Source organism: Vipera ursinii (assembly GCF_947247035.1).
Source record: "Vipera ursinii genome assembly, chromosome: 1".
In the NCBI taxonomy this organism is placed as follows: domain Eukaryota; kingdom Metazoa; phylum Chordata; class Lepidosauria; order Squamata; family Viperidae; genus Vipera; species Vipera ursinii.
In genome coordinates this window covers 318,182,205-318,201,843 of record NC_139512.1, presented here as the reverse complement: position 1 = coordinate 318,201,843, position 19,639 = coordinate 318,182,205, and the positions used below count along the sequence as shown (strand labels likewise).

The 19,639-nt window shown below is 39.6% G+C and overlaps 1 protein-coding gene across 3 annotated transcripts in view; it reads left to right on the top strand.

Annotated features, from left to right (window-relative positions):
- Positions 1-31: 31 nt before the first annotated feature.
- The window catches only part of RRP36 (ribosomal RNA processing 36), a 45,451-nt gene continuing 25,843 nt past the window's right edge, over positions 32-19,639 (top strand). Inside the window, exons 1-2 of one of the 3 annotated variants that reach the window (XM_083372413.1) lie at positions 32-224; positions 3,228-3,689. In XM_083372413.1, coding sequence (XP_083228539.1) covers positions 197-224; positions 3,228-3,689 — 490 coding nt within the window. In that variant the 5' untranslated portion in view covers positions 32-196. Of the gene's footprint in view, positions 225-288; positions 433-3,223; positions 3,690-19,639 lie in introns of those variants that run through there. The other 2 variants (XM_083372414.1, XM_083372415.1) reach the window with 2 other exon arrangements.

Below are 19,639 nucleotides of genomic sequence, written 5' to 3'. Positions count from 1 at the left end.
ATTTCTATGCGCGCATGCGCACCTGGGCTGACTCGCATGCCCGGCTCTTTGTGACTTCCGCAAACCTCAGCCCCCGCGCCCCGGTCGTGCCGTTGCCAGGAAACGGAAAGGAGCTGCGGCCGCGTGACCTAGCCAGCAGGCCGGGGAGATCGCGGAGGCAGGCCGGGGAGAGAGGGACGGAGTGTGATCGTGTGGGATGAGCCTGGGCAGCCCGTCACAGGCAGGTAGAACTCGGGTTTTACAGCCCCCCTCCCCGATTGTTCGCATCTCGTTTCCTAGAGACTGCCACTTCCGGTGGAAGACCCTCAACTTCCCTCGAATGGATACCGCTCATCACTTTGTTACCGACTAGCAAGTGGGAAAGGGTAACGTTGGAGGCCTGCAAAATTGGCGGACTAATAGGAATCGTTACTTGGCCTGTCCACAGACTTGGTAAAATTGCTGTTTAGCTAAAATCTAAGGCAGGGGTCTTCAAACTTGGCCCTTTTATGACTTGTGGACTTCAACTCCCAGAATTCCTCAGCTAGCGCGCCTGGCTGAGGAATTCTGGGAGTTGAAGTCCACAAGTCATAAAAGGGCCAAGTTTGAAGACTCCTGATCTAAGGCAATACAATGAGACTTCCAAGTTCATAGGCAATACTGTAGTGCAGGGGTAGGCAACCTCGGCTCTTTTATGACTCGTGGACTTCAACTCCCAGAATTCCTGAGCCAGCTTGGCTGGCTCAGGAATTCTGGGAGTTGAAGTCCACGAGTCATAAAAGAGCCGAGGTTGCCTACCCCTGCTGTAGTGTATGCCTTTTCATTTTGGATAATAGGGAAATAACATATTGCTGGTAGTTTCATAGGGGTGAAACCAGAAAATATTTTTAAGTGCCTCCTGAAATACTGTATTGTTTTATACACCAGGTTTTTAACTTCCAGGAGATATTTCTTCTATATGTCTGACATGTTCTTAATTGATTTAAAAAAAAAACCTACATGAAACCAATAATGAAGGCTTGGCATTTCTAGGGTTCATTGATAACATTGTTCCATCACAATTTTAGTGAAGCAGTGGCCTGTCTATCCATTTGCTTCATTGAACAAATCACAAAGAGGAAATCCACAGCAAGTACTGCTTTTACAATTTCCCACATTTTATGTGAACCATCTGAAAAGGAGGACATTTGTAATCACCTCCCCCTACATGTTAGAAAAATTCCATCAATGACAAACTGCCATGTTTTTATAGGCACTAACTAGGTCATTGCATGCTAGAGTCCCAATTAATATTTAAAATTATTTTTTGTGGTGAAATATGAACATTTAATTCTGTCTGTCAGAAACAGCACTTTAAACTTTAGGGCACCTCTTTATAATGGGGGAAGCAATTTTGGACTTCAGCTCTTTTTAGTTCCAGCTAGCAAATAACTGTAGAAGTTGTAGTCCAAAACATCTGAATGATGCCAAGTTGCTTGCCTTGTTTTTATTTATTTTATTTATTTATTAATGGGACTTATATCCTGCCCTATCTCCCGAAGGACTCAGGGCGGCTAACAACAATTTTACCTGCTTAAAGCAGAACTTGGTATGAGACATCAGTGTAAAAAGCTGGTCACTCCTGCTATCCTACTTTATCTCTGAGCAATTAAAGAAGATCCAGCCTTATATACTGTAACTCCATCACAATCAGCCTTACAGTGAATTGCAGAGTAGTCTAACCTGCCTCTATCCCAGAAGCAATACATGAACAGCAAAGCTTGACATAGTTACCAAATTTTGACATTGCTAAAATGCTCTAAAATACAACACAATGACCTGTTAATATTTTTCTTCATTAATTAGCTTTTGTATCTAATAATTGTCAATATCCTGCTCTTGAATATTGACAAAGCCTCTTATATCAATATCCTAGCCATAGATTTGTCTGTTAACATTGATTTACTTTGAAACTGCCCAGTTAATGCACTTTTAGTAGCAAAGGGATCAGGTCGGAAAATAAACTACTGGATTCTACATATTAGATTTTTTTTTCCTTGAAGAACTAAAATTCTTATTCAGAGCACAATTTTGTGGTTGCTTAACTTCACTAAATACCAGCTTTGGGCAGAATAGGTTCCTCTTCCTACAGTGCAATAGAGAGAAATACATTACTGCTCTTCTGTTAGTTATGAATTAGAGTTTGAAACCTGCTTAGAAATAGATGGTAATAGCTTAGGAAGGATTCATAGACTCTAGGAAAAGACTGGGCTTGGTTTTTTTTGAATATTTTTATTTATAGTTTCCTCTCCTTATTTTAATGTGACTGAAATTAACACTAAAAGGAATTATTAAATCATTTGATGTATGAACTCTAGGTTCCTACCATTTTTTTCTTAAACAACTGAACATTATACATGTATAAAATGTCTCATATACATATAAAACCTGCCTACTCAAGATAGTTAGATCTCTTTCTGGCTCTAGCAAGTAAGATTACTTGGTGAACATTGAGCTGAATTTAGGTTCTTTCAGTTAGCAGAACTTTGGAAGAACTGAACAAGCTACTTTTCTGACACCCACATTGGTTACTTTATTTAAAAGGTTTAGAACACAATGGAAGCAGTGTTCATCTCTTCAATTTTGTAGTGTTTCAAATAGTAGTTGGCATCCACATCTGAAATATAATGTAAAGGAATTGGAGGTGCTGCTAGATGTGTCTGTGATGATATATAATAGGTTCAAAGAGAAAGAGATATCTGCATTCTTTAATGAAGAATCCTACTACCACAGATCTTTAGATAAGGAAATATACATCCGAGGCTGGCCAAAAAATTCAACAAGTTATTTTTTCCACAAGTGAAGCAACTTCCATATCTGCTCTTCAAAACAGCCATTTCATTAGCTATTCTGCTGGAAGTGTCTTCTGGGCATGCACATGAATAACCTAGAAGATCTTGGAAGGACTTCTTAAGTAATTGCAGTGATGCTTTGAACAACTCTAGTGACTTCTTACTGTTTCAGGAGCAGATCCAGAAGGGGTATTTCACAAACAAAGCATGTTATCAAATGAGTACAGTGCCATAATTCCTTCCCAGTTTATAAACTCCTAGTTTATTAACTGTTTTAATGCAGCTGTTTTTCATCTGGGAATATGCATAAGATTTCAAATTTGAGAAATATAATTAGACAGCCAATCCCATTTTCTGTTACTGAATTATAATGAAATGAAGGCTAATATATATTTTTTTCTTACTTGAACTAGTGAGTTGACGTGTACAAAAATACCAGAAGCCTTATGAAGCAGGTGCGTGAGAATAAAGCTGGGGGCCATCCCCAAAAGAAGAATTCCTCCTCTGGTAAGGACAATAAGACTCCAACAGTACAGACTCCGGATATCAGTGGGCAGATCAGTATCTTAAATCGAAAACTCTTAGGCCAAAAACGATCTCTACACGTTTTGAGCAGCATGGGAGGTGGTGCTGCGGGAAGTGCTGATGATGCCAAAAGACCTAAGCTCTTGCCTGAAGTGAATTCACCTAGCCAAGAATCTGAAGAGGAGTCAGATGACAGTGATTATGAGAGAGTGGAGAGTGATAATGATGTCAGTGATACCACAGAGAGTGATGAAGATGACGGGGATGAAACTGACAGTGATGCATCAGAAAGCAGTAATGAAGACCCTGAAGAAACCGCAGGCCAGCCTTCTTCAAGGCCTGATTTAACAAAAGGTAAACATTGATGCCTAGAAAAATGCAATAAATTGTGCATCTCTGTGTCACTGATCAGCAGTTCTGAGCTTTTTTTCCCCCCCTTCTAAACGATTTTGGGATCATGTCAGTGAACATACACTATTTGCTTAATTTAGTTGTCCCCAAACTGTTCTCTTGATTGCTGGCTTTGTTATATAACTGTCTTGTTATATCTGTCACTCATTTTGTTAGCATTGGCAGGGATACCCTTTCTGCATGACATACTAACATGCTGCACATCTCTATGTGATGTTGCAAAGATGCCAAGAAAATGGGATAACCAACAGTTTCTTTCAATCACTATATTTAAATGTTTTAAACAAAATGAAATAATAAGGGCTCACAAAAATATGGAACTAGCTTAAATGGTTGCATATATGTTGAATAATAAGAGTGTCCAGACTTAATTTCAGGAATAAATTCAGTATTCCCTGCAAAGCTTATCATTATTATTCTGTTGCAAATTAGAAGACAAAGGAAAGAACATAATGGTTTATTTAATAAAATTAAGTGGGTTTCTTGCAAAATGAGATTTGAATTGAAGATTTCCAGATTCACAATGCTCAAGCTTTGCTGTACCTTGCTTTTCAGTTGGGGCAAACTCAACAGTGTTATAGTTGAAAAGTGTAATAATCTGTAAAGCTGGATATCTTTAGAAAGATAACATTTTTTCATAATATGTGAGAAATTTTTGAAACCTGAGTCAAATGAGTGATAGAAAATTGGACAATTTATTTTTCCCTTCATTATTATGATAGTAGGTTAAATTAAAAGGAATTAATCCCTACCTACATGTATACCTAGCATGTTATTCCTTGTGAGGTAAACAACTTTGTACAAAGTGCAGAAAAAGGGTAAGAAGTAGCAAGCAAAAGAAATTAACGGCAGAAGATATAAAAATTAATACCTTTTTAAAAATATTAAATATTATTCTGGGTGTTCTGTACTGACATAGCCATATGAAATTATGTGCCCCTGGCTACTGACAGGAAAATATATGACAGTCTTTGATAATCTCCTTTCCCAATATTATTGCTTGTTGAAAATTCAAAGCTTGATGAATAAAACAATATTGGGAAATGAGCATTGATGCTGAAAATAAGCATTTTCATGAGTCATATTGACTGCTGCAGTAAGTATCCGTACCTTACAATAAATCAGTTTAGCTACCATATAAAAGCCAACTTTGCCTCTTGATAATTGCATAGATGTTATTTTCATTGTCAGGTCTGTTAAGAATTAACTGCAGTGTAGAGTCATAAATAGATGCTTCAGCTTTCAGCCAAAACTACTACAGGGTCTCCTTCACAGAATGAGCTTATTAGAGCATTGTGAAACTGTTGGCAAGAAGCAGCCTGGAGCGTTAATAAAGAACAAATGAAGCTGGACGCTGAGCTTGTCGATTGGAAGGTCGGCAGTTTGGCGGGTCGAATCCCGAGTGCCGCGTAACAGAGTGAGCGCCTGTTACTCGTCCCAGCTTCTGCCAACCTAGCAGTTCGAAAGCACGTAAAAATGCAAGTAGAAAAATAGGGACCACTACGGTGGGAAGGTAACAGCGTTCCGTGCGCCTTTGGCGTCTAGTCATGCTGGCCACATGACCACGGAGATGTCCTCGGACAAGCGCTGGCTCTTCGGCTTTGAAACGGAGATGAGCACCGGCCCCTAGAGTCGGAAACGACTAGCACGCGTGTGCGGGGGAACCTTTACCTTTACCTTTAAGTGTAATAAGCAATATGACGTGATCATAAATGTACTTAGGTGAGACTTCCTAAGGCAGGGTTTAAGTTGGTATTTGAATTCTTGTTTGGATATCCAGAAAGATTAGGCTGTGATAAAATCTAGTTGATCAGAATCTGACCTGACTGTCTTTCAAAGCAGTGAGATTAGACGAGAAGACATGCACATTAAATATATTCAAATAATAGCTGATGTCAATCCATGTTGTTTTCACTGTTTTGGAGTTATGCAGCCATGTATTCATAGTTGTTATAGGACCCAGAAATCTTTTCAAATGAGAATTGAGATTCTTTTTATGCTGACAGCCAACTTATGCAAAGAAAAATAGAAGGCGGTGGGGTGGGGGGGGGAATAATTAGTTGTCATGAATAATAGTAATATGTGGCTATAGGCAGCACAGAATCTGGCCATGGCAAAAAAAATCTGTTGCAAGGAATACAGGACATTATTTAAGAACAAAATAAGTACAAATAATTTAGTTTCAGACTTAGATCAGTGAGAAAGAGGTCTGGTGATAGGTTTATATGGTGGATTGATATAAAACATGCTATTGTTTATGTTATTAATACAGAAAATGTGAAAAACAATTTTTGGTTGTGGGACTTGTAAACACCCTGTATCAATATCACCTCTAATATGTGTGAAATATGATCAAAAAGAAGAAAGAAATCAGTATCCTGAACTGAATAAGCTGAGAGTCTAAATTCTGCCATTCTGTGACTGTGAGAGAAGGGTATATAAAAGTCTTGAGAGAAGGGAAAAACGAAGTTACACATGTTGAAACTGGAGGAATGAAGCAATGAAATATAATAGTTGGATATTTGTGTGAGCTTGTTTCTTCCATTTGTTTTGATATAATTTTATTAAAAGTTTTAATAATTCTATAATCAATGTAATCATCAAGAGAAATTGCAAGTTATTTTTTTTTAGTTTCATGCAAAAAGTCTATAAAGGGTTTCCAGTTACGGTAGCAATAAACATAAATATTGTCTTTTCTCTAATCAAAGAAGTCAATTTAGCCAACTCAGTAAGTTCCAGTCATGTAACTGCAGGATGCTGCAACCAATCATAAATGCAGGCTGGTTGCCAACCCCCCCAAATTATGATCATGTGACTCGAATAGTGCAATGGTTGTAAGTACAAGAACAAGTTGTAAATTGTTTTTTTTCCAAAGCTGTTGTAATTTTGAATTATCATTAAGCGAACAGAAGCGGATTATCTAGACCCGTACCAATCGGGTTTCAGGCCCGGGTACAGCACGGAGACGGCATTGGTCGCGCTGGTGAATGATCTCTGGAGGGCTCGGGACAGGGGACATTCCTCTGTCCTAGTCCTATTAGACCTCTCAGCGGCTTTTGATACCATCGACCATGGTATCTTGCTGCGGCGTCTCAGGGGATTGGGAGTGGGAGGCACGGTTTTGCAGTGGTTCTCCTATCTCCTGGGACGTTCGCAGTCGGTGTTGACGGGGGCAGAGGTCGACCTCGAGGTCTCTCGTTTGTGGAGTTCCTCAGGGGTCGGTCCTCTCGCCTCTCCTGTTCAACATCTATATGAAACCGCTGGGTGAGATCATTCGTGGCTTTGGAGTTGGGTATCATCAGTATGCTGATGATACCCAGCTTTTTATTTTGACCCCAAACCACCCCAGTGATGCCCTCAACGTGATGTCCCATTGCCTGGAGGCGGTTCGGGTCTGGATGGGGAGGAACAGACTTCAACTCAACCCCAACAAGACTGAGTGGCTTTGCATACCTGCATCCCGGGTTAATTCGGATATTCCACCTCTCTCTATGGGGGGTGAATTATTACCCCCCGTAGATAGGGCTCGCAACTTGGGAGTCCTCCTAGATTCATGGCTCACTCTGGAAGATCACATAGTGGCTGTGACTAGGGGGGCTTTCGCCCAGGTTCGCCTGGTGCGCCAGTTGCGGCCCTATCTAGGCCGGGATGACTTATGCACGGTCACTCACGCGCTCGTGACCTCTCGTCTGGACTACTGCAACGCTCTCTACATGGGGCTGCCCTTGAGGACCACCCGGAGGCTCCAACTGGTACAGAATGCAGCCGCGAGAGTTGTGTTGGGAGTCTCCCGATACTCCCATGTTACACCTCTGCTCCGTGAGCTGCATTGGTTGCCAGTTGTCTTCCGGGTGAGATTCAAGGTACTAGTAATGGTGTTTAAGGCCCTACATGGCAGGGGTCCGGAGTACCTTAGGGAACACCTGCTGCCGGCATCAACTTCCCTTCGCCCTGTGCGTTCCCACAGAGAGGGCCTCCTCAGGGTGCCACCGATCAGAGAATGTCGATTGGTGGCCCCCAGGGGGAGATCCTTCTCTGTGGGCACCCCGGAGCTATGGAATCAGTTACCGGTTGAGCTCCGGATGGCGCCCCATCTTCGCTCCTTTTGTCGCGATCTAAAAACATTCTTATTCGAACAAGCCGGCCTGGCCTGATGGGGGATTGGGGGGGTTTTATTGGGGTTTTAATATTGTATTTACTGTTTTTAGTGGGCATTTATTTAATCCTTTTTTAATTTTTGTAATTTTGTATTTTTATTCTTGCCCTGTTCACCGCCCTGAGTCCTTCGGGAGAAGGGTGGTATATAAATATTATTGAATAAATAAATAAATAAATATTTCTTACAGATAGTAATTTGTTCATTTAGATCAGGCATGTCAAACTGCCGGCCCATGGGCCGGATGCATCATACTGAAACCGCGCCCACCCCATTGCCTGCAATGGGGAAAAAGTTGTGAGTTTGACATGCCTGATTTAGATGAAGACTGTTTGAATTGTATATACTTGCCTATATAAGGCAATGTTAATGCTGAGAAAGAAGAGAAAATGTGGGATATAGTTTTAGAATATAAATAAAAACTTGATTCAGTGCAATGATTTGTCAAAAAAAATGTTTATAGCAGTGAAGTATGGACAAAATTGCCAACTGAGACCCACCTTTGGAATGCTGTTCAAGGCCAAACTTTATAGTGAAAGCTGTGTTGTTATATGGTAACCAAAATCAAGATTTGTCTAGTAACACTCTTTAGACCAGGGGTGTCAAACTCAATTTCATTGAGGGCCGCATCAGCATTGTGGTTGCCCTCGGGGGGGCCGGGTGGGTATGGCCAGTGTGGGCGTGGCCTACTGGGTGGGCATGGCTAGAGTGCGTATGGCCTACTGAGTGGGCATGGCCAGCTCTACATCGTTCGCATCAAGGGTGCCTATGGGGGCCTGGGCAGGAGTGGGACAGATCTGAGGGTCTCTGTCAGAATGAGGGTCTCTGGGCCAGAGCCAAGGCGGTGGGGGCCGTTCCCTCACTGTTTCCAGGATGGCTTCGCGGGCCGCATGAAACCACTTTGCAGGCCGGATCCAGCCCCCGGGCCTTGTGTTTGACATGTCTGCTTTAGACTAACATTTTATTAAAAGTCCTAGCTATAGTGTAGGTCAGACTCCTTCTGATTTATAGTTACAAACTGAATCTGAATTCAGTAGAACAAAGTTGCCATTCATAAAATCTTACCAAATGTGAATGAAATGGAAGTCATTATGGTATTTTCTGAGCATTATGGAGAGCATACAGTATACTGTTTTCTCCTGAGAACTTTCCCAAATTAAAGAGGCAAGAGTTGATATGGATAGGTTTAAATTAAGAATACTTAGGTAACAATATGAGAAACCCTGATTTGAATAATAAATTTTTAAACACCTACTTCATTTGTATTTATTTGTGCTGGAAGAGAAACAGATTTTGTTAGGTAAACATTTCCATTAAACAAATTGACTTCCTGAACTTGGCACAAAAATTAGCATTTCTTTCTGCTGTTTAGCAAAGGGAACCTATTTTTATTATTATTATTATTAGATTTTTATCCCATCTTTTATTACTTTATAAGTAATTCAGGGTGGTAAACATATATAATACTCCTTGATCCTCCTGTTTTTCCCACAACGATAACCCTGTAAAGTGGACTGGACTTGGAGTGACTGTGTTAGGCATATGGTGTTAGCCTACAATGTTGGGTTGAAAATATATTAACCATAATGCTATGTCTTTAAGAAGTTAATTGGCCGGGGGCGGAGCCAACTGTCAGAGCGGGCGGCTGTGTGAACGGAGCTCTCTCCTCGCACAACCTCTCACCCAGTGTTCGCGGGGGCTTTTCGGAGCTTCAGGAGGTCCTGTAGGGACATCCGAAGTTGCAGGCAGCCCGGAGAACCTTCATGAGCGGCAGTTCGTGTTGAAGATCCGGAGAAAGTCTGATGCGAGCGAACCGGGGAGAAGGAGGCCAGTAATGGCCGACATGAAGATCTGACAGAGGGACGGAGCTAGCACGTAAGCAGCGGGACAACGGTAGAGCGGAGCTGACGGAGAGTGTATCCGAATATTAAATAGGAAGCGCTTGTGAAAGAGGTACTGGTTCGAAGTGGGAGCCTCACGGAGAGGGAATAAGCGGCGATAGAAGTCTTGAGGGAGGCGTTTGGCAAAAACAGCAAGGGAAAGAAAGCCGAAGACTATATGACTGTACTCTAGCTGGAGAAAAGCTACAACAGGTCAAAGTCTGAGCTTTGGAGCCTTAGAGACTGAACTCTGGATTGTCGGGCGTGGAAAGCGATCAGCTTGGTCTAGTCTGGTCTATCCTGGTAAATTTTGAATTTGTGAACTTTTGAAACTTTTGAAATTCTACTCTACTTGTCACGGGCGGCCATTTGATATAGCAATTTAGTAACTGGAGGTTTGTTTAGTGGGACACCTACTGGTCTTTGACAGCAGAGGAAGACGGAAAAGGTGCCAATTTCTGTGCCGGAAACGGGGGGGGGGGAAAAAGAAGAAGAACGTGACTTTGATTATATTCATACTATAGAATTCTATTATATAAATTGCTTAGTTGGTAATAAGTATCTGGTGGTAACTGTTTTATATATCTTTTGTCAGAGTTAAAAGGTTTATATAAGACTCAGGGTATTATACATTGATAAAACGCTGTTAAAATTGGGGAAACATGACAAGTATCTCGGGAGCAACTAAGCCTAGCGCTGGCAAAAAGGCAGCAGCACAGGGACAGGGGATGGCCTCAAGTCCCTCCAATCAGAAATCTATAGAGGATATGCTGCAAAGGGAAAGATCTAACTCGAATTCCTTTAAAGATTTACATGCCCTTTTGCAAAACCTACACGAGGCAATGGCCAAAAACCACGAGGAGATGAAGAGAGAAATAGGCCAAATAAGAAACGACACTGGTGAATTAAAGGGGAAAATCCAAGCGATAGATGATAAATTTGAAGGGATTCAACAGCAATTAGTCAAAAATGAACAAAGACTTCAAGATATGGAAGCTAGAATGGAAAAAGAGGAAAAGAGAGTAGATGATTTAAATGAAACACTCCTTCAGGCTAATAAGGAATTAGAAACAACAGTCATTTTTCTGGAAGCAGAAAAGGCTGCTCATTATCTACGCTTCCAGAACGTTCAAGAAAAAAGAGGGGAAGATCTGTTGGTCATGATGGCAGAACTGATGGCAAAGGCACTCGGTGTAGGGAAGGAGGAAATGCTGGCGGAAATTGATGAAACATACAGGGTCCAAACTAATTATGCGAGAAGGCACAACCTCCCAAAAGAAGTACATGTAAGGTTAGTTAAAAAATCAATTCGGGATGAGCTTCTGCATAGATCTAGAGAGGAACCATTAGAATTTCGGGGCCAACCAATCACCATCCTTAAACAGATACCTAAAAGGATGAGGGATCTGAGACGCGGCTATCAATTCTTAACATCCAAACTAATAAGAGAAAATGTAAACTTTAGATGGCTAACTCCAGAGGGTATTCTTGTTACGTGGCAGGATAGAAGGCATAGACTGGACACGATAGAGAAGGCAGAAGATTTTTACAAACGCCACTTCCATAGCCAAGAGGAAGTAGATTTAGAAGATCAAGATGGAAGGGAGGTAAGAGAAAGAGATACAATACGTGTGGCAATGGATGGGAAGATCTTAGCTACAGAGGATAGAAGGAACAAATCCGGTGAGTTAACAGAGAAACATGGAACTAGAGACAAGGAAGAGAGAGAGCCCCGAATCACGAGATCCACAAAAACCAGAAATAAGTAAGATGAAGGGAGGTGAGTGTAGTATTATGTCTGTGAATATTAATGGATTGAATTCGCCAGTGAAAAGGCGGAAATTTTTTAATAGGCTTATTCACCAACAATTGGATATCGTGGCAATACAAGAAGTCCATATAAAGGAACAACAAAAATATTTGTTAGTACAACCAAGAATAGGGAACCTATTCGTTTCCTTAGACCGACACAAGAAAAAGAGAGGAGTGGCACTATATGTAAACCCAAAATTGACTGCAAAACAAATTTATAACGATAAAGAGGGTAGAATACTGATAGTCGAGGTTATAATAAATCACAGGAAGGTCATGATGGTAGAGATATATGCCCCAAACCATAACCAAGAACAATTTTTCAAAACACTTCACAATAAGATATGTAGCATTGATTATGAGGAGATTTGTTTAATAGGAGATTTTAATGCTATCCTAGATATAAATTTGGATTATATGGGAAAGACGCTTAGGAAAAAGAAGAGAAGAACTCTACCGAGATCTTTTCTTAACTTGGCTGAGGAACTAAATATCCAAGATGTCTGGAGGGAAAGAAATCGTAAGGCTAGACAATATACATATTACTCCAACCGACATAACTCATGGTCTAGAATAGACATGGTGTGGATGACGAAAGAAATTAGTTCAGAAATAGACGAGGTACATATAGCGACAGGTACTTGGGCAGATCACAATCCTATTAAACTTATCTGGAAAGGTTCCAAAAAAATATCCAGATGGACGCTTCAAAGAGCAATTTTAAAAGAAGACGAATTCAAATCTAAGATGGAGAGAGAACTAAGTTTTTTCTTTAAGGAAAATAAAGCTATAGACACCTCAGTACAAAACAATTGGGATACAGCTAAGGCAATGATGAGAGGGGTAGCGAGGGCATATATGGTATATAAAAATAAGGGGAAAAGACAACAACGGGAAAGATTAGAAGAGGAATATAAGAGCTTAGAAGTCACACTCCAACAAGATCCACAAAAAGAGAATATCAAACAATCTATGGATCTGATTAAACACAAACTTAACATTCTAGACAAAGAGAAATTGGCACAACAATTGAGAAACACGAAACAAAATTTTTTTGAAAATGCAAATAAACCGGGCCGGTGGCTCGCATACAAATTGGGAAAACAAAAGGGGAAAAACTGGATTCACGAACTACGAGATGAGGAAGGGAGAATATTCCACCAGGAGGAAAAAAAAAAATTATAGCCCAGGAATTTTATGAACGTTTATATAAAGAAGATAGCCAGGCAAGTGTGGAGAAAATGGAGGAATATTTTCAAAGAGCCAAACTACCTAAGGTCACAGAAGATACCAGAAATATGTTAAACGAGGAAATTCGACTATCTGAGGTGATAAAAGCTATTAATGCACAAAAGAATAATAAAGCATCGGGACCCGACGGTCTTCCATCAGAGATTTATAAAGAATTACAAAATATCCTAGCTCAACCCCTAGTGGAGGTATTTAACGCAGTATTAGAAGGCGCAAGGACGCCTAAATCTTGGCTAGAGGCAAACATAACCCTTATTCCGAAAGATAACACAGACCATACATTAATCCAAAATTACAGACCCATATCACTTCTTAACTCGGACTACAAGATATTTACATCAATTATAGCGGAACGATTGAAACGATTTCTGAATGATTTCATACACGCAGATCAAAATGGTTTTCTCGCTAAGAGACACACTAAGCACAACATTAGAATAATATTAGATACATTGGAGTACTATGAATTACATAGCGAACAACAGATGGCATTACTTTTCTTAGACGCCCAAAAGGCATTTGACAATGTTAAATGGTCTTTTTTGTGCCAACAGCTTAGCTTTATGAATATGGGAGAAAAATTTATAAATATAATTAGGGCAATTTATGACAATCAGGAAGCAAAAATAATTATTAATGGGGAAGCATCTAGCAAGTTTCAAATTCAAAAGGGAACACGGCAAGGCTGCCCCTTATCACCGTTGCTGTTTATATTGACTCTTGAAGTATTAACGAGAACTATAAGAAACGACCCAAAGATAAAAGGATTAACCATTAAAAAGGAAACCTTTAAATTGCAAGCTTTCGCGGACGATCTAGTTTTTATTATGGAGGATCCATGTCAGACGGGACCAAAGCTATTGGAAGAATTATCTAAATATGGTGAGGTTGCCGGACTGCGAATAAATAGAAATAAGACCAAGATGATTGTTAAAAATATGACCAATAAACAAAAAGGTAATCTGGCCGAAATCACGGATATAGAAATAGTCAAGAAAATAAAATATTTAGGGATTAACATTACGGCTAGATGCACTTCACTCAAAAAGGATAATTATGATAGTGTAGTGAATCAAATAAAAGGTGACCTGGAAAGATGGGGAAACCTAAAACTCTCATTATTGGGAAGAATCGCTGTCATTAAGATGAATATTCTGCCTAAAATCCTGTTTCTGTTTCAGAATATCCCAATTCAACTCGACTCTAAATTTTTTCGAAATTTGGATAAATTATCACTAAATTTTATTTGGCAGGGGAAAAAACCAAGAATTAAATTGAAATATTTACAAGACACGAAGGAAAATGGGGGTTTTGGATTGCCAGACTGGGAATTATATTACCACGCCGCGGCCCTGAGCTGGATTAGAGAATGGGTAATCTTGAGAAATAGAAGACTATTAACTTTAGAGGGTCACGATTTGCAATATGGCTGGCATGCTTTCCTATGGACGGAGAAACAAGGTCTTTTCTCGCATTTTCAAAGACACCGGATCAGGCAAGTGCTACTCAATACTTGGAAAAAAATTAGATCTCACAATTACACCAAAATACCGGTCTGGCTATTCACCCTTGAAGCGATAGTTTACCCAAATCTGTTTGATTTGGGTAACATAATCTCATACAAGGATATTCTGAATGAGGAGGGGGAATTGAAACTTAGGAATGAACTAGAATTACAAGGTATAAAACTCGATTGGTGGGCCTACTTACAAATCCAATCGAGATTTAGGAAGGATAAAAATGAATGGGGGATATATACCTCTGAAACAGCATTGGACAAAATATTATTGGGACCGGACTCTAAACAAATAAGGAATTTTTATAAATTACTTTTGGGATATAAGCTGTTTGAAGAGCAAGTGAAAGACCCCATGTTGATCTGGGCTAACAATTTAGGACATAACATCGACCTAGATACTTGGCAAACAATTTGGGATAGGAATAAAAGGATAACACTGGCCTCATCGTATAAAGAAAATTTATTTAAAATGTTTTACCGATGGCATCTTCCCCCAGCCCGCTTAGCAAAAATGTACACAACAGCATCTCCCAAATGTTGGAAGTGTTCTGAAGAGATAGGCACATACTTCCACACGTGGTGGTCTTGCAGTAAAACACAAAAATTTTGGAGAATGATTTGGATTTGGCTGAAAGAAATATTGAAACAAGATCTGGAGTTTAGTCCAGAACTTTTCTTGTTGGGAATCACGAAAGAGAAATATCCTAAAGATGTGCTATACTTAACGATCCATATTATCACAGCAGCTAGAATATCATTTGCGCAAAAATGGAAAAAGAATGAGATCCCAGGACAAAAAGAGGTTATTAGGAAAATTTGGGATTGCGCTGAAATGGACAAATTAACTTTGGAATTAAAGAATAAAGATCAATCAGACTATTATAGAATTTGGAACAAATTGTATCTTTGGATGGATAAAAAGAAAGGTCTCTATTAGGTTTTACAGACTAGCTCACTGTTTTAAATATTGTGGTATTTCACCGATTTGTAATCTAAGTGTATTTAAGTGTATTTTTGATGTACATATATACATGTATATATATATATATATTTAAACATTGTAGACAAAAAGGTTTGTCAGCTCGCTGGTACTGTGTCCAATGTTTTTAAATAATAAATTTAATAAAATTTAAAAAAAAAAAAGAAGTTAATTGGCCAATGGGTGTGTAAGTGTTCTCATGGCCATAAGAGGAAGCTAGGAATGTAGCTTCTCTCTCTCTCTGAATTCACTGATCTCTACTATTACTGTTTTTGCTCTGCTGTTGGTTAACTACTGTTGTAACCTGAACTGTGTATTGACCTCTGGACTGGTAAGAAGACTTTGTAGTTTGGATTACTCTTTGGACTGTTGCTATTGTTTATGACCTGGACTGTTTATTTTTGACTGTGCATTTTTGTTCTTACACCACCTCAAAAGTAAACTACTTTTTGTTTTTATAACTCAGTGTATTCTTGTGTGACTTTTACTGTTCTCAGTACCCTTTCTTGTCTGTGCAACTCTTTGGTAGTACAAGGAGACCTCTGCACAACAAATTCCTTAACACTGGTTATGGGCCCAGGCCTATACTGAGAGTAAGTACACACAGTTTTCCTAGCTGAGTTTGTGTTAGTTTTTTGGTGTAAAATGGCACAAGAACTGTTGTCAGGCATCTCCTGGATAACCCGGTTGGATGGGACAAACTATGTTTCCTGGTCCACGAAATGCTGCTTGCTTTTGCGCAAGGAAGGACTATGGACTGTTGTAAATAACCCACCAGATACTACTGCTTGGGATCCAGATGACGAAGAGGATGCAAAGAAGTTAGACGACTTTAAACGAAACAATGAGAAAGCTCTTTGCATTATTGGACTAACACTGAATGACCAGCAGCTTGTCCATATTCGTGGTGAGGAGTCTGCTGCTAGGTGTTGGGGCGTTTTGCGAAGGCTTTATGTTCGAGACAGTGTGGGTGCACATATACACCTTACACGTAAGCTGTTTAGGGCTCGTTTGCAGAAGAATGGAGATATGCTGACCCATTTAAATTAAATGAAGGCAACTTTTCAAGAGCTTCATGAAAAGGAGCTGATTTTTTCAGAGTTGCATCAGGTCTACATTATTCTGTCATCTTTGGATGAGAGTTATGATGAGTATGTTTCTTCTTTGGAAGTCCTGACCAGAGAGGAACTGACATTGACTAACATTACTGGGAGACTGCTGGAAGAGTCCAGAAGGAGGCGTGACAGAGACCAGCTGAGAGAGACACAGCCACAAGAGGAGCAGCCATTCACCACTGCTTACAACGTCAAGAAATGTTTTTCTTGTGGGGCTAGAGGGCATATGGCCAAATTCTGTAGAAAGGGTAAAAAACAGAATGTAAATAGCAGTGGAAAGGCTAAGAAGAGCATTGGTTTGGCTATTTCTGGTGAACCAACATCCAGAAATAATGAATTGTGGGTTGTTGATAGTGGGGCTTCACAATGCATTACCAAAGTGAAAAAGAGGTTTATTAATATGAAAAACAGCAACCAATATGTTTCACTAGCCAACGGTTGGAAGAAGAAGGCCTCTGGTGAAGGTAATTCCTATTGTCCATGCATTGATGAACAGTTACCTATGTTATATATACCTAAACTAAGATTCAACCTGTTATCTGTAAGAGAATTGGTTAAAGTTGGGTTTGTGGTAACATTCAGAGGGGAGCAATGCACTATTGAGAGGAATGGAACCTGTGTAACTGCTAATTTGAAAGATGGTTTATTCGTTCTCACAAGTAACCAGGTTAGTACAGTTAAAGCTAACTCGATATGTGAGAACAAGAAGCCACATGATGAGTGTATACATTTATTGCATAGGCGGTTAGGGCATGTAAACTTTAACTCACTACGTAAAACAGTTGAGTTAGTAGAAGGAATTAAACTGAAGCCATGTAGTAAGTATTTGAATTGCAATGCCTGTAATCAGGAAAAAAGTAAGGCAACTCCTGCAAACAGGTTAAACAGCTTCATAACAACTGTACCTTTGGAAGTTGTGTTTACTGATTTAATTGGACCCATGAAACCAAGTTTAGGAGGGTCATGTTATATTTTAAGTATATTGGACCACTACTCTCGATATGGATTTTGTTATCTGCTTAAGTCAAAGGCAGACACTTTCCAACAATTTGCAAACTGGCTGAAGTTTGTGGAAAGGAAAACAAAGAAAAAGGTTCAGTGCATAATTACTGATAATGGTACTGAATTTACAAATAAGCGTTTTGTTGATATGTTAGAATCTGCTGGCATTGAGCATAAACGTTCAGCCCCTTATAGGCCTCAACATAATGCATTTGTTGAGAGACGTGGGCAAACGTTACAAGCCATGATGAGAACCATGTTAAGAGATTCTGGCTTAACAGATAGACTGTGGGGGGAGGCAGCAAAATGTGCAAACCATGTTCTGAATATAGTTGTTAATACTTCTACTGGTAAAATACCATATACAATATGGCATGGTAGAAGACCAAACCTTGATTACCTGCACACGTTTGGCACCCCAGCTTGGGTCCACATTCCTGCACAACTCAGGAGTAAAGGCCAACATAGGGCTAGGCAATTATACTTCGTAGGTTACGAAGCTAACCACAGATCCTATCGTTTCTGGGAACGAGGCACAACTAATGTATATAACAGTTCTAGTGCAAAATTCCTTGAGCACGTTGGTTGGGATAGGTTAGAGCAAGAAACTGTTAATACTGATCCTCTAGTGTTTGAGGACTTCTCTGATAATGTAACTAGTAATGATAATACATCTCCTGTAAATATAAAAGATGAAAAGGAGATAGGGGAGATAAAAGATGAATCAGAGAAAGAGGAAGGAAAGGAGACAGAAATTCAAAGCCCTGTAATTCCTTGGCGTTCAACGCGTATCAGACATCCACCTGATCGCTATGAAGCTAGTATATGTCAAGTTAGTGTAGAGCCATCTAACTATGATGAGATCAGGATGTATCCTGAAAAGGAACAGGCATCATGGAAAGCTGCAATGAACAGGGAGTTGAAGTCTTTGCAGGATCTTAAGGTCTATGAGAAAGCAAAACTGCCACCTGGTGAGCAAGCTATAGGTTGTAAATGGATATATAAAATAAAGAAGGGTGTAGATGGGACTGTAACCCATAAGGCACGTTTGGTTGCACAAGGTTTTGCCCAAACTACTGAGGATTATGACGAGGTGTTTGCACCCAGTTTGAGGGCAACTACTTTAAGTCCATTAGACAAAAACACATAAGCTTGTCTACAATGGAGGCTGAATTTTCATGTTTATCAGTGTTATGTACAGAACTGCTAGTGTACAAACAATTATTGTTAGATATGGGTTTAGATGTAAATGATCCATTTATTGTGTATGAGGACAATCAAGCTGCGATAAAGATGGCAAATAATGCTGCAGTAAGAACAAGATCTAAACATACTGATCTTCGTTATTTAAATGTCAGACAATGTATCAAGGATAAATTAATACAGCTAGAGTATTGTTCATCTGATGTAAATATTGCAGACCATTTTACGAAGGTACAAAGTGCTGTGAAACACAATGCTAATTGTGAAAGAATGTGCATAAGATTGTAAGAGTTATATATTATTCTACCCAAAGGGGAGAATGTTAGGCATATGGTGTTAGCCTACAATGTTGGGTTGAAAATATATTAACCATAATGCTATGTCTTTAAGAAGTTAATTGGCCAATGGGTGTGTAAGTGTTCTCATGGCCATAAGAGGAAGCTAGGAATGTAGCTTCTCTCTCTCTCTGAATTCACTGATCTCTACTATTACTGTTTTTGCTCTGCTGTTGGTTAACTACTGTTGTAACCTGAACTGTGTATTGACCTCTGGACTGGTAAGAAGACTTTGTAGTTTGGATTACTCTTTGGACTGTTGCTATTGTTTATGACCTGGACTGTTTATTTTTGACTGTGCATTTTTGTTCTTACACCACCTCAAAAGTAAACTACTTTTTGTTTTTATAACTCAGTGTATTCTTGTGTGACTTTTACTGTTCTCAGTACCCTTTCTTGTCTGTGCAACTCTTTGGTAGTAAAAGGAGACCTCTGCACAACAAATTCCTTAACAGACTGGCCCAAAGTTACCCTGTTTTATGTGTTATTTAAGCAATTAAATAATTTTTCAAGACAATAGAATTATTACTGCAGCATTTTGGTACATGTACATTCAGATATCCAAGAAAATAAAATAGAACGTATTCCTAATAAAGCGTGCACAATATCAAATGTACTTTGTATTTATTTCTCTTACTCAG